The 12,752-nt window shown below is 40.6% G+C and overlaps 1 protein-coding gene and 1 long non-coding RNA gene across 2 annotated transcripts in view; one reads left to right on the top strand and one right to left on the bottom strand.

The window, feature by feature from the left end:
• Nucleotides 1-3,819, bottom strand: part of Gmds (GDP-mannose 4,6-dehydratase) — a 579,810-nt gene extending 575,991 nt beyond the window's left edge. Inside the window, exon 1 of the mRNA XM_052157103.1 lies at nt 3,508-3,819. Within this exon, the coding sequence (XP_052013063.1) occupies nt 3,508-3,609 (102 nt within the window). The 5' untranslated portion in view covers nt 3,610-3,819. The remainder of the gene's footprint in view (nt 1-3,507) is intronic.
• A 108-nt stretch (nt 3,820-3,927) lies between these two features.
• Nucleotides 3,928-11,496, top strand: LOC127664722 (uncharacterized). The gene is made up of 3 exons (XR_007973234.1): nt 3,928-4,044; nt 5,432-5,587; nt 11,454-11,496. It is a non-coding gene; the product is annotated as an uncharacterized LOC127664722 (long non-coding RNA).
• The last annotated feature ends 1,256 nt before the right edge of the window (nt 11,497-12,752 follow it).

Below are 12,752 nucleotides of genomic sequence, written 5' to 3'. Positions count from 1 at the left end.
TTTAGTAGTCACAGAGTGGCAGTATCTGAGAATGGTTAAGACATATAGCCTTCTTGAAGGAACTGTTTCACTATGATCTAAAAATCTCTCTCTCTCTCTCTCTCTCTCTCTCTCTCTCTCTCTCTCTCTCTCTCTCTCTCTCTCTCTCTCTCTGCCTATGGATCAGGATGTAGCTACTTCTCTAGCACCACAACTGCCTACTGCCATGCTCCCTGCCATGGTGATATTACAGTCCTCAGGCCATACCCTATCTCTGAAGGAAGTCAGGGAAGGAACTAGAGACAAAAACTCAACAGAAACAATGGAGAAATGCTTAGCCTGCTTTCTCATACAACTCCAGACCACCTATCTCAGGGGTCCCTATCACTCCCACTATGAGTTGGGCTTGCCCACATCAATTATTAATCAAGAAAATGCCTTATAGACTTGCCTACAAGCAATCCAATGGAGGCATTTTCCTCAGCTGATGTTTCTCTTCCCAAATAACCCCAGCTTATGTTAAGTTGTCAAAAAACACAGGGAATATTCACCCATCCTGTAATGTCCCTTACAGTCTTGGGTAGTACTACTCTGAGTGCTGTCTTTTCATATGCATCGTCTTCAGCTCCTCAAAGATCTTAGTAGGGACAGAATATATATTATATAACTTTGTACCAGCGGCAGCCTCAAAAGGCCTGCACACTACAAATGCACATTAAAAATGCATTCTGTTCATGGGGAAAGTCAGACAATATTTTTCAAGGCCCACTACGTAAAGTCGTAAATCCATGTGGGAGGAACTGGGATGAAAAATGAGAAAATCTATCTTAAAGCTGTTTACAAGCACAAATATATAAATCACCTACAAAAAAAAACAAGCAAACAACAACACCAAAAACAAACAAACAAACAACAAAAAAAACAGGAATAAGAATGTACCAAGAAAGTATCTGGCTCTGTTTGGTAGGATTATCATGAGAATATTGCAACATATATGCAATATTTAAAAAAAGAAGTAAATAAAAATAAAAGACAGGATTTATCTGTTCACCTTCAAATTATGGCTTCAAAGAGGCACAAAGCAATATTACTCAAAGAACAGCAGGATCATTGCCATAAGCACAATAAAAAGGACAGAAAATATCATCAGACAATAGGGGCAAGCTTTGGGAATGGCTGGCAAGGGCCTCAACAGCAATGCAATGCCAGAGGCTAGATTTCTTTGAAGGCAATACAAAAAGCACACACTTTGGAGAGGAGACACAACTATTACTGAGTCCAGAATAGACAGGAGGGGAGAACCAGAATGAGAAACTGTAAAGTAAGACTACAAATACACAGCCAACAAGATACCTTGCCTGTCTACGATACTCTCAAGTGTAATTTGGGACCCATTTAAGACCTTCACATGAAACCCTAAGTGACACTTGAATCAACTACCTACCTCAATGTAAATGTATGTGCTTAATAAAGATAGTATAACAAGGTGGCTTAGAGCAATGGAGTGTCTCTTGAAGATTTCAGCTCTGACATTCATTAGGTACATGACCAAAAGGACACAATCTTACATGACTAGGTATAAAAGCCTCCAGAGGAAACTACTGGGGAGGGGGCATAAAAAACACTACTTCCAATCCTTCCTGGCCACTCCATACCAACCAGCCAGCCAAATACAAGTTACTCCCATCCCTGGGTGAGGATACATAGAATAACTACAAGAGTGAGGAGCTTAGTAAGTTCCCAGTCAATACAATTAAGAAAAAGTACAACAAGGCATGGATCTTTGGATTCATGTCATGGTACTTCAGGGGTCCTGGACACTCCGGTTTGGAGTCACTATCCTAGAAAATAAGCCAGAGGAACAGAAGAGTGTTCACTCATCAGCAAACAGCTGTGGCAGCTACAGAATTTGGTACTATGTTGCAGGTACACCAGGGAGCCTAGGAGACTCAAGCAAGCTAGGAAAAAAATACAGAGGAGTGTCAGGGAGGTGATGTGTCAGGGAGGTGATGGGTGGTAGGCAGAGCTCAAAGGGATCCAGTTTTCAAACTTGAGAGCACAGCAGGTCTTTGGAGTTTGAAATGAAATGAGAAACCAAAAACTCTTGGTCAGGAAGTGGTATGTTAAGTATAGTACTTCAGGAGAATGCTTGCTGGGGGTAGGGGTGGTGGACACTTCCAAGCCTTCCTCTCCATGAAGCATCTACCAAACAACAGTTTTCAACTATTTAACAAGATTCCACTTCTAAGCTGCACTGACACAAAATGCTGGCCACTTAAATTGATATAAGCCATACTAATATGGTTCACAACATCCTAACTCAATTTCTTGATAATACTAAATAAAAGTTTACTTTAGAGATAATGTGAATGTAGTTAACATCTGGGCTTAAGAATCAGTCTGAAAACTTGGGAAAAGAGAATTATCTTCAAGAGATCTCTAGCATTAGAAAAGAGAGAAATGGAGGGAAGGGGGCACAGTTCAATGGTAGAGCCCCTCTGAGAAGTCCCTGACTTGATTGTTTTTTTTTTTTTTCATTCTCAACCTTGGACACTTTTCCTACCCTTCTATCTTACTAGTTTCTAAACGTTTATTTATTGTAAATACCTTAAATAAGATGCAAAAATAACTGAAAGAATGATCAGTATCTAGTAATTGAAATAGTCTAATGTCTGGGGACTGCGTATATGTTCTTTTGTAAAACGAGCGAACTTTAAGACCACTTCCAGTCCCAACAAGACACTTCCTACCTGTTGGGCTTCAGGTAATTCAAACTCCTAGGCCTCAATTTCCACATCTTAAAGTGGAAATGAGGACTTTGTTGTGGAAACTGAGTCATTATTAACCAAGTGACTCTGATATGGTAAGAATTACTGGTGTGGGCCATATCAGTTTTATTATAATCTTTACTATCTTCATTTTAGCACCACTTTGACCACCACCAGATGTCCTGGGATACACACAAAGCACATGTCCTACAGCAAGCATTAAGGGCATTACTTCAACACCCCTGAATCTCACAACTTGACAAGGCAGTGGTTAGCCCTATCAGTTGCAATACCTCTATGAGATGACTGTCATAAATTAGTCATGCCCAGCATAGGACATGGGATCCCAACATTCAAGACAGCACAGTCTAATTATCTCACCCAAGGAGTTCATGCTTTTGGAATTGGAAAAGCAGGTCTCACTTTGGGACTCCACATACTGACATATTCCTCGCCCCCTTTCTTCCCTGCACCAGGATCTGCAAAGTATGAAATTCCTTCCAAAGAGCTCACTTGGGCTCCGGGAAGAAATGCCACAGTCACCCAGGGGACAGGTGGAACGGAGTGTTGCGGTCACCGGCTCACACCCCCCCAGAAGGATCAGAGAGCCATGCTGCTGGGGCTGAAGCTGTCCGGTCTCGCAGCCGTTCACACCTTCCGGGACTCGTGGAGCGCAGTTCCCCGTGGCACAGCAGCCCAGCGCGGGGAGGCGGCCCACGTGCCCCCGGGCTAAGACCGCCCGTCCGCGCCCCGCACTCACCTGTCCGGTGATGCCGGTGATGAGAGCAACCTTCCTGAGCTTGCCCACCTCGCCATCCCCGGAGCCCGGGTAGCTCGGGCAGTTAACGGGAGCTTGAGCCATGTCGCCTCAGGCGGGTGAGCGTGCGGCCGAGAGGAAGGCGGAGTGGAACGAGCCGCGGGTCGGCAGGGGTGAGGGTGCGCGCGCCAGTCGCTTCACGGAGCTGCAGCGGCCGCCACGGTCTGACAGGGAGCGAGGGAGGCCGGGCGTGGAGCGAGGGGCGGGCCAGCTTAGCCGGGGCGGGCGGCGCGAGCGGGGATGCGGCCTGGCTGGCGCCGCGTCACTCGCCCAAGCAAGGACGCGTCAGCAGCGCCCCCGTCAGCCCCGCCCCTGCCAGGGTCTCCGCTCTGAGCCACGCCTCTCTAGGGGCGGAGCCTGAGGGCGCCGGGCCCCTGGATGAGGAAGGAGGTAAAATAAGGCCTGCGTGGGCCTCGGTCTCCAGGAATCCTGATCTCCTCGTCCCATGGTGCCAGGAGAAATGACAAGCTGACCTTCTCGGTAGGAAAAAGCTCTGAAATCCAAATCTAGGCATCCAAGGCTGGGGTCATAGACCTTATTAAATTTCTAGAAACCTGCTTCAGTGTCTTTGTGAGCAGTCAGTTTTACATTTCTTGAGGGCACTAGAGTTTCAAGGTTATTCTAACCTGTGAATCTTGTGTGAACATTAGCACTTTGCTAATGTTTGGAACTAGTTTGGAGGTTCCCAGTACAAGGTTCTTCCATTCAAGGAACAGTATTTACTTCGAGGGTTTGGAAGTTTCTGGCCCCACCCCCATCCTGCATAAAGAAACAATTGACAAAAATGCACAGGTCAATAAAACCTGTACAAATTTCATGAGCTGGGGTTGTTGGAGTGTCTGTTGAATTTGCTTCTGTTTGGTGTTTGGTAGATGCTCACTGACAGATTCACTGACTGAGAAAGGCTGGCAAAGGACTCAGACACAAGTAGGAGCATGAGGGGAAGAAAACACACACACACACACACACACACACACACACATATAATGTCCTGCTTATCGCTCCAATAAACATTCTCAAACCATCTTTCCAGTTGAAAGCTGAGCTACCAGGACAGGGCCCAATAGAACCTGCTAGATATGATACAAACCTGTAGTTCCTGAACCAGGGTGCCCAAACTCCTCAGAAACATCCCAAACTTTATACATAGGCTTACCTGGTTTAATATCTTACCTTTCCTCTAGTGCATTCTATAAGGAAAATGAGACCCAGAACTTGGGAGAAAATATTTATTAAAGCAAGAAATGTCCAAAATCTAGATGATTTTATCGATTGATTTGGTTTTATGTAAATATGTTGTAATGCAAGTATAAATAATTGGGGGGTGGGGAATTAATACTTAAGAGAGATATGTCCCATTTGTCCTGTACATCTGACACCTCCTGTCATACTAATGAATACTAGGAATTTATCTGTCCAGTAAAAAATGTAACAGAAAAAAATCATAAAAATCAAATATGTATTGGATGCGCTGAGATATGGCTTGGTGATAAAGCACTTGCCTAATGGGTCTGATACCCGATACTACAAAGTCAATAAATAAAACCGATATTTTTTAGGACTGAAAATGAAAAAATAGCAAAGAAAATATTTATAAACTGTCAGAAATGAAAAACTGTGTAGCTTAAACATGCAACCAATAGTTCCTTTATTACCATTCTAGAATCTGGACATTCAAGATCCAGGGTTGATTTCCTCTGAGGCCTATCTCCCTTGCTTGTAGATCTGCATCTGGTCACCTTGCATCTGGTCATGACACTTTTCTTCTCCATGTGCTTGTGTTCTAATTTCCTATTGTCAGGTCATTGGTTCTCTTTCATTACGAACCACCCTAATGACCCCACATTACCTTAATTTCCATTTAAAGACCATAGTTCCCAGCCAGCAAGATGGCCTTGCCAACAAGCTTGCCACCCTGAATCCAGTACCTATACCCACATACTGGAGGAGAGAACAGAATCCTGCAAGGTTCCTTCTGACCCTCAACATGGCCACAGATTTAAAAGGGAAAATAGTAAACAGAGTAAGTAAAAATAAAAAAGTATCCAATTACCAATTACTTTTTGTTTTAATTATTTTTATAAAGTTGATTTTTGTTTTGTGGCTTTGATTTAATTTTTTAGTTTCATTTGGTTTTATTTTTAGACAGGATCTCATGAAGACCAGGGCTGCAATTCATTATATAGCCAAGAATGACTTTAAGTTTCTTTCCCCCTACCTCTACCTCTGGAGTACTCAAATTATATGCATGGACCACTACACCATGTTTATGTGGTGGTCCTGGGGATCAAACCCAGTACTGTACTAACTAAACTATAGTTTTGCCCCTCAATTCCCCTTTTTAGACTCAATTTTGAAGTGATGAAGTCTAATATATGAAATAATAGAGAGACACATTACATCTCCTTACAGACAAAGGGATAAGTTTTTTTTTTTTCTTGTTGGCTTGCTTTGGAAATGTGGAAGGCAGTTGGCAATAGGCATCATTGTTGTAATTTGCCCAGTGGCCTTAGGGGAATGTGTGCAGTCAGCAAAGGGGCTGGACAGCATGAGATTGTATTAGCCAGAGGGAAGCTTTGCTAGTATTGCATAGTAATTCTCAACTGTGGAAGACTTTGTAACCTAGAAGATATTTGATATTTTTTTACTGTAACAATTAAAATTGCACTCTTGGTATTTAGTGATTAAAGAATAAATGGGTCTGTTGCTGAACATCCTATAATTCACAGCCCAGCTGTGAATACAGTCTGTTCTCTATATCCGTTTAATTTGCATCCAGTCAACCGAATTTGCATTGTGTACCATGAATTTAGGACTACAGTGCTTGTGGTAGTCAAGCTTTTTTTTTTTTTGTGGTTTGTTTGTTTGTTTGTTTGTTGTTTTGTTTTTTGTTTTTTGTTTTTCTCGAGACAGGGTTTCCCTGTGTAGCTCTGGCTGTCCTGGAATTCACTTTGTAGACCAGGCTGGCCTCGAACTCAGAAATCCACCTGCCTCTGCCTCCCAAGTACTGGGATTAAAGGCATGTGTCCCACCCCCCACCACTCCCCAGCTGCCAAGCTTATTTTAATTACATATTTTTATTTTTTGCGTAGGGTGGGAGTGCCAAGAATGCATGGTGCTCCTGTAGAGGTTGGAGGACAAGGTATAGAAGTCAACTCTTTTCTTCTACCATGTAAGGTCCAGGGATTAAACTCAGGTTGTCAGGTTTGGCAGTGAATGTCTTTATTAAATCAACTGGCCAGTCCTATGATGATTGATCTTGTCACCTCAATTAGATCTGGAATCAGTCTGAAAGATTTGCTTCTAGGAAAGTCTATGAGGGTATTTCCAGGAAGGCCTAGTTGAAGAGAGAAGATGCTCCCACATAGTGTGTGGCACCTTTCAGCCACCATTCAGATGTAAAGAACTCCACAGAAAAAGCTGTGCTACTTTGCCTGACACCTTAGGTGGGGATTACTGAGGCATCCAGCTCCATAGACTGAACAGTTATCAGGTTCTCATGCCATCCAGCATGAGATGACCATTGTAAGACTACCTAGCCCCTATCATGTATGCCAATCTAATAAAATTATTTCTATTATATACATCCATTCTGTTCCTCTAGAAATCGCTGACTAATAAAATGCTTATGTCTGTAAAGAACATGTATGGGCAATTCTCCTTTCATTATCCCCTAAATAACACATTGTAACAACTACTTATACAACATTTATGTTTTATTAGGCATTATAAGTCATCTAAAGATGATGTAAAGGATACAGGAGGATATGCATAGGTTTTAAGCAAACACTGCACTACTTTATACAAAAGAGTTGAACATCTGTGGATTTTAACATTCAGAGGGCACTATAGGGATATAGGGGTATTCTGGAACCAGTCTCCCTCCAATAATAAGAACCCGGTTTTGCATGTGTGTAGTAGGCACCACTACAGATGATATACTAAACAGTTCTATCCCCCAATCAATGCCTCCTGCTAAACTTTCATGACCACAGTATTTCCTCCCATTCCTATCTCTAACTCTGAAACTACTAACCTGTTCTCCATTTCTAAAATTTTATTATTAGCAGAGTATTTATAATGGATCTTATACTCTTTGGGGATTGGCTTTTTTACTTAGAGTTCCCTGTTGTTATGTTTATTAGTAGTTTTTATGGAATTCTGTCCTCTGTCAGCAGGAGACCTTCACAAGACTGTCCATTAATATTCCCTTATGTAGAGGACATGTATTCTCACATGTTCAAGCATAAGGGACTAATGAGGCAGCACACTAGACACCTAAGTCTCCAACCTTCCTCAAAATATATAAGCCATTAATTACTGTGGGAGTGGGGTGGTAGCTTTTCTTCAGTAATGTAGCTGCCTATAAGTTGTCCATGTTCCTGTAGGTAACCCTTTACCCATGCTCCTATAAGTAACGTTAAATAAACTTATACTTGGATGGAATAATATTTTGGTCTGTTGCTATATTTTGTCTGAAATTAATAGATATTTATTCACATTTCAATAAAAGTTAATGCAACAATAGCTTATCTGTCTTTATTGTAGAGTAGTATCCTATCGTGTGGATATACCATAGTTTAACTACTCATCTGCTGAATTAATTTCTGGACCGTGTCCACATTTGGAGTTGTTATAAATGAAGCTGTTATGACCATTTATGTATTGTTTATTGTATAAAAATAAGATCATTTTACACAAAGTAAATTACTAGATAATATGGTAATTACATTTCATTGTTTTAAAAACCAACAAGTTGTTTTCTTGCAAGGATTTTGTAACTACAGAATTTACCGTATTAAATCCCTGTCATGGTTTAATCTTGCCAACCCAATAGGATTTGAATCAGATAAGATACTCAGATTTGTGAGAACATTTCCAACAAGGATTAACAGAGAAGACAGTACCCTGTGGTGGATTATGTCTTTCAAGCACAAGAAGTCTATGGAAAATTCTGTGCTGTCTGCCTGTCTTTGCTTCTTACTAGGAATGTGTCTACCCCATTGGTGCAGTTGCTGATACCTGATACTGTTGTCTTCTAATACTGCAGCCAGGATATAACTTTTCCAGGAATCTTCCAGGAAAGCATGTTTAAGCTAATGCTGAGGCATTTAGCATCATGACTGAACAGCTCCTGGCTTCTTGGCCTCAGCGTTGTTCAGACAGACATGATTAGGACTATTCAGCTCTGATCACTTATAAGCCATCGATTTAATTAATCTAATTAATTAAGATCTAGTTAATCTTTAAATAGTCTATTACTAATATAATCTCTTTCTGCTTTGAATACCTATACCTATAGCACTCTATATATCAGGCTTTGACTCCTGACTAACATTTTAGTACAAAAGGTTTAAACTCTAAACTTGATTTGTCAAAGTAACCTTTATTCACCAGATGTAATTGTCATCTCAGAGGCTTACTGCTGAATAAGCTCATTCTTTCTAGTTCTTTCTGAACTCTGACTGGCAGGTTCAATTCAGCTCTTTTGGCTCAAACTCCTTTCCAGGCTGACTGATTCAAACTGGAGTTTCTTGGCTTTTTGCTGAATTGCTCTGCTTGATCTCAAACTAACACTGTCATTTTGTTCTAATCTTCTGGCTCCTTCTTATTCTCTGGCTTCAGCTGCCTCTGCTGACTTACATTGCAAAAACAGAACAGAATTCACAAACAAATTCAACTGAACTCAACTATACTGCATAAACTTCACTGACTGAACTGATTTACCCAGCTCAACTCCACTGCACTGACTCTGAGTGTACTCAACTGAACTGAACAGAACTGATGCAACTGAATTGCACCAAACCCAACTGAACTAACTATACTGCATTGCCTGAACTCAACTGAACTGCACTCACTGAACTTCCCTCCCTCTCTGCACTGCTCCTAAGTAGCATCTCTTTCTTGTCTGTTCCCATGAGAGTTGAGCAGATCCTATCTCTGACTCATTCTTTCAAATCTTTCTCAGATTTGTTACTTTACCTGTTCCTCAATTAGACATCACTTTCAAACATGTCTGCTTCCTTCTAAAAACTAAATTTACCTTCATTGTTAGGGATTATAGGTGTGTACTAAGGGCGTGTCTCTATTCGAACCAGATCATGCTGTAATCCAGGGCATGTCTGCATTCCAGCTGGATCATATATCCCTAGAAGGTCTTTGGATGTGATCCCTTAACTGAGAAGCCATGTTGCTGGATTAAAATACCTCCACAAGACTGTCTTAACTATGACTAGAAGATCAATGAAATGGTTGTATGATGTGTGAATTTCATTGAGACAGAAGAATTAGAGCAAGAGAACACCTGCAGGAGAAAAGCAAATACCCTTTTCATTTGCCTTCTCCCCTTCAGATTTTATACCAGTTTTCTGGCTTGGACAAGAAGCAGGATATAAGCACTAGATTTTGAAATAAAAAATCATCTAAGATCAACCTCTGCTGGTTGTATGAGACAACAAAGTACCTGTTCTTGTACTTGAATAAAATGATATCCAATCAATCTTCTATAGAGAACATAGAAGAAGCATCAGGTTACAAACAGAACTGGAAGGCAGTGAGAAAGACCTAAAATTTTTAGGGTCTTCCTAAGATTCATCACCTCAACTTAGGAGTATACCAGTCTACTAGTAGACTCATACAATTATAGAAAATGTTTCATACTGAGTTTGTTTTAAATTCATTTTTATTTTTTGAAATGGAATCTCTATGTTACCCAGCCTTGTCTAAAAGGCTTCACTCCTGAACACAAGTGATCCTCCTCTCTCAGCTTCCCAAGCTTCTTGGACTTCTAGCACATGTCATCACACCTTCAGGTGTTAATAAAAAAGGGTGGAGTATTCAAAAATAATTGGAGACCTTTATTTGCCTTATATGAATCATTCATATAGCTTTTCATTAAGTAGAGCTGTAACTTGAGACAAATGGATATCGAAAGTACAAGATCCATACCATATGCCTCTGTGTGTCATATACCTCTATCTCCTAAGAGGTATGTGTTCTATACCTAAATTCATTTGACCTCTGCCTCTTCTTCCTCTGACAGTCTGTTTCTTAATGCATAGAAATACATGAGGAGCATCTTGGAATCATTGCTCCACTCCTCAATTTGAGTCTGCTCTGGTGAAGCTCAGCCTCATTTTTCCATCCATGGCAGAAAACCCAGAGGAGAAAGTCATATGATGTGTTAAGTCTTTTTTGGCTGCTATTTTCAACATTCTCCTTGAATACATTTGAGAATGTATTCATATCCATGCTTCCATTTGTGCCATTAATTAAAGCAGCCCTGCCCAATAAAAGTGGATCTCCAATAACATAAAACACTAGAGATGAAGTAATACATTGTTCTTTAAATTAGATGAGGTAATAAAGATCCTAGACTGCTTGTGGAAAGTTGCCAGTACCTGGCTACTAGTCTGATCCCTATAATATGTCAAAACTGCCTCAAGGTTAAGATATTGGTATCTTTTTAAAGTCTGAGTGCCCGCCTATCCAAGAGACCACCATTTTTTACTAACATGCTTAACATGTTCAAGATGCTGCAATCAATCTCAAGCTCTTTCAGTTGTGGTCCGCTGCATCAGGTAATGATGTCTACTCTTCCTTCTTGTATTCAATGCCCAGTAAAGGTACTGAAAGGAGTCCTGATCTGAAACTAGAATTATAGAGGAAAGCACCTTGAATCCTATGCACTACAGAATCTGTGGACTTCCTGAAATGATCAGTAAAGAATGTTTCATATTTTATATGTTTTAAATAACGATTTATATCATTCTTTTGTTTGAAAATTTGTTTGTTTGTTCATTTAATAGGCATGTGTCCTTGCCTTCCTGAGTTTATATGTATATATTATCTTCAGATGTGTGGTATATCTCTTCACCTTTTCTTTTCAGGGCAAATTGTAAAAGGGAAGTTTCTCCACTTCAGAAGAGACCATTGGTTTTTGCCCAAGTAAATGAACCTCCTGCTCTTTTTAGATGAGGGTGTTAGGAACCACTCACCAGGCCATTTCTAAAGGGAGTTGGAGGTACTGGGAAATTAAAGAAGATTCGTAAAACCATTGGCAGATGCAGTATGCTTTATTCATTCCAGGCAGAGGTCTCAAGGACATTTCAACAGAAGTCATACAATAGTAACAGCATGCAGTAACTAGCTATATGACGAGTTACATAGCATCATGTTTATTGTTTACTATGGTTCCCCAGATATGTCATCTTAACTAAGTCATTCAGGATATCCACACCTATAACATTTTGTCTAAACCTTTGTCCAAGTCTCACAGCCTCTATTTCCTTTAGTCTACCACTTTTAGACAACAGACACTTTATTAAAAAGGGTTCATGGGGATATTTCTTTGACCTATAATACATAATAGTAGTACAGGGAAGAACAACATATAACAAAGAAATGAGTTATACTCCTAAGGTTGTGATGGTTCACTTTAGCCCAGTGGGAATGAGGCCCTACTATTGTTCAAAGAGGTCTCTAGTCAACTGCTGGGTCATCTGACCCTCACTGTCTATATGACACAACTACATTGACAATGTAAAATGTTTTACATCCATACAAGATTTATTCTTGGGGACTCTCTAAGGATACCTTTTGTTTTCCTTTTGTCTGTTTTGCTGGGTACTTTGAATCCTATAAAGTGGTCACATCAATGGTTTGTCCCTTCCTGCAGATCTTGGTTGTTGAACACCGTGAAAGCAGTGTCCATGAAATTTGAATGTCTAAGGTTTCCAGGGGCTAGACAAGTTGATGCCAGTGGGTTGCTACAAAAGCTAGAGGAAAATAGAAATGAGCCTGCTTGATCCAGAGGCTGGAGGGGCAGGCTATGCTAGGTCTTAATGCCAATGCTTTCTGCCCAGCATTTCCAAGCCTGTTTTTCTATAGCCAGGATAAGGTATTCTTTCCATTTCTGAGACTCTTTTCCCTATGCTTGGCTGCTTCTGTTTCTGCCCCACCAAGCCCTTTGCCACCCTGGGTATTATATTTTCAGTACAGTTACATGGACAGACAGGGAAAAAGAACAAGTTGTGTCATCCCTTTCTAAGTTCTTTTAACTCCAGCACTACATTTTAACAGGGCTTCCTTGACTGAGTGTTCTAGATGTTGTAACCACAAACATGATGATGTTTTATTAGATAATTGCTTCTTATCTCTATCTACTACTTACACTTTTTCAAAACCAA

The sequence above is a fragment of the Apodemus sylvaticus genome, chromosome 14 (genome assembly GCF_947179515.1).
Source record: "Apodemus sylvaticus chromosome 14, mApoSyl1.1, whole genome shotgun sequence".
Taxonomy (NCBI): Eukaryota; Metazoa; Chordata; class Mammalia; order Rodentia; family Muridae; genus Apodemus; species Apodemus sylvaticus.
Note: the sequence above shows the minus strand (reverse complement) of the source record. Positions and strands in the feature narration are given on the sequence as shown.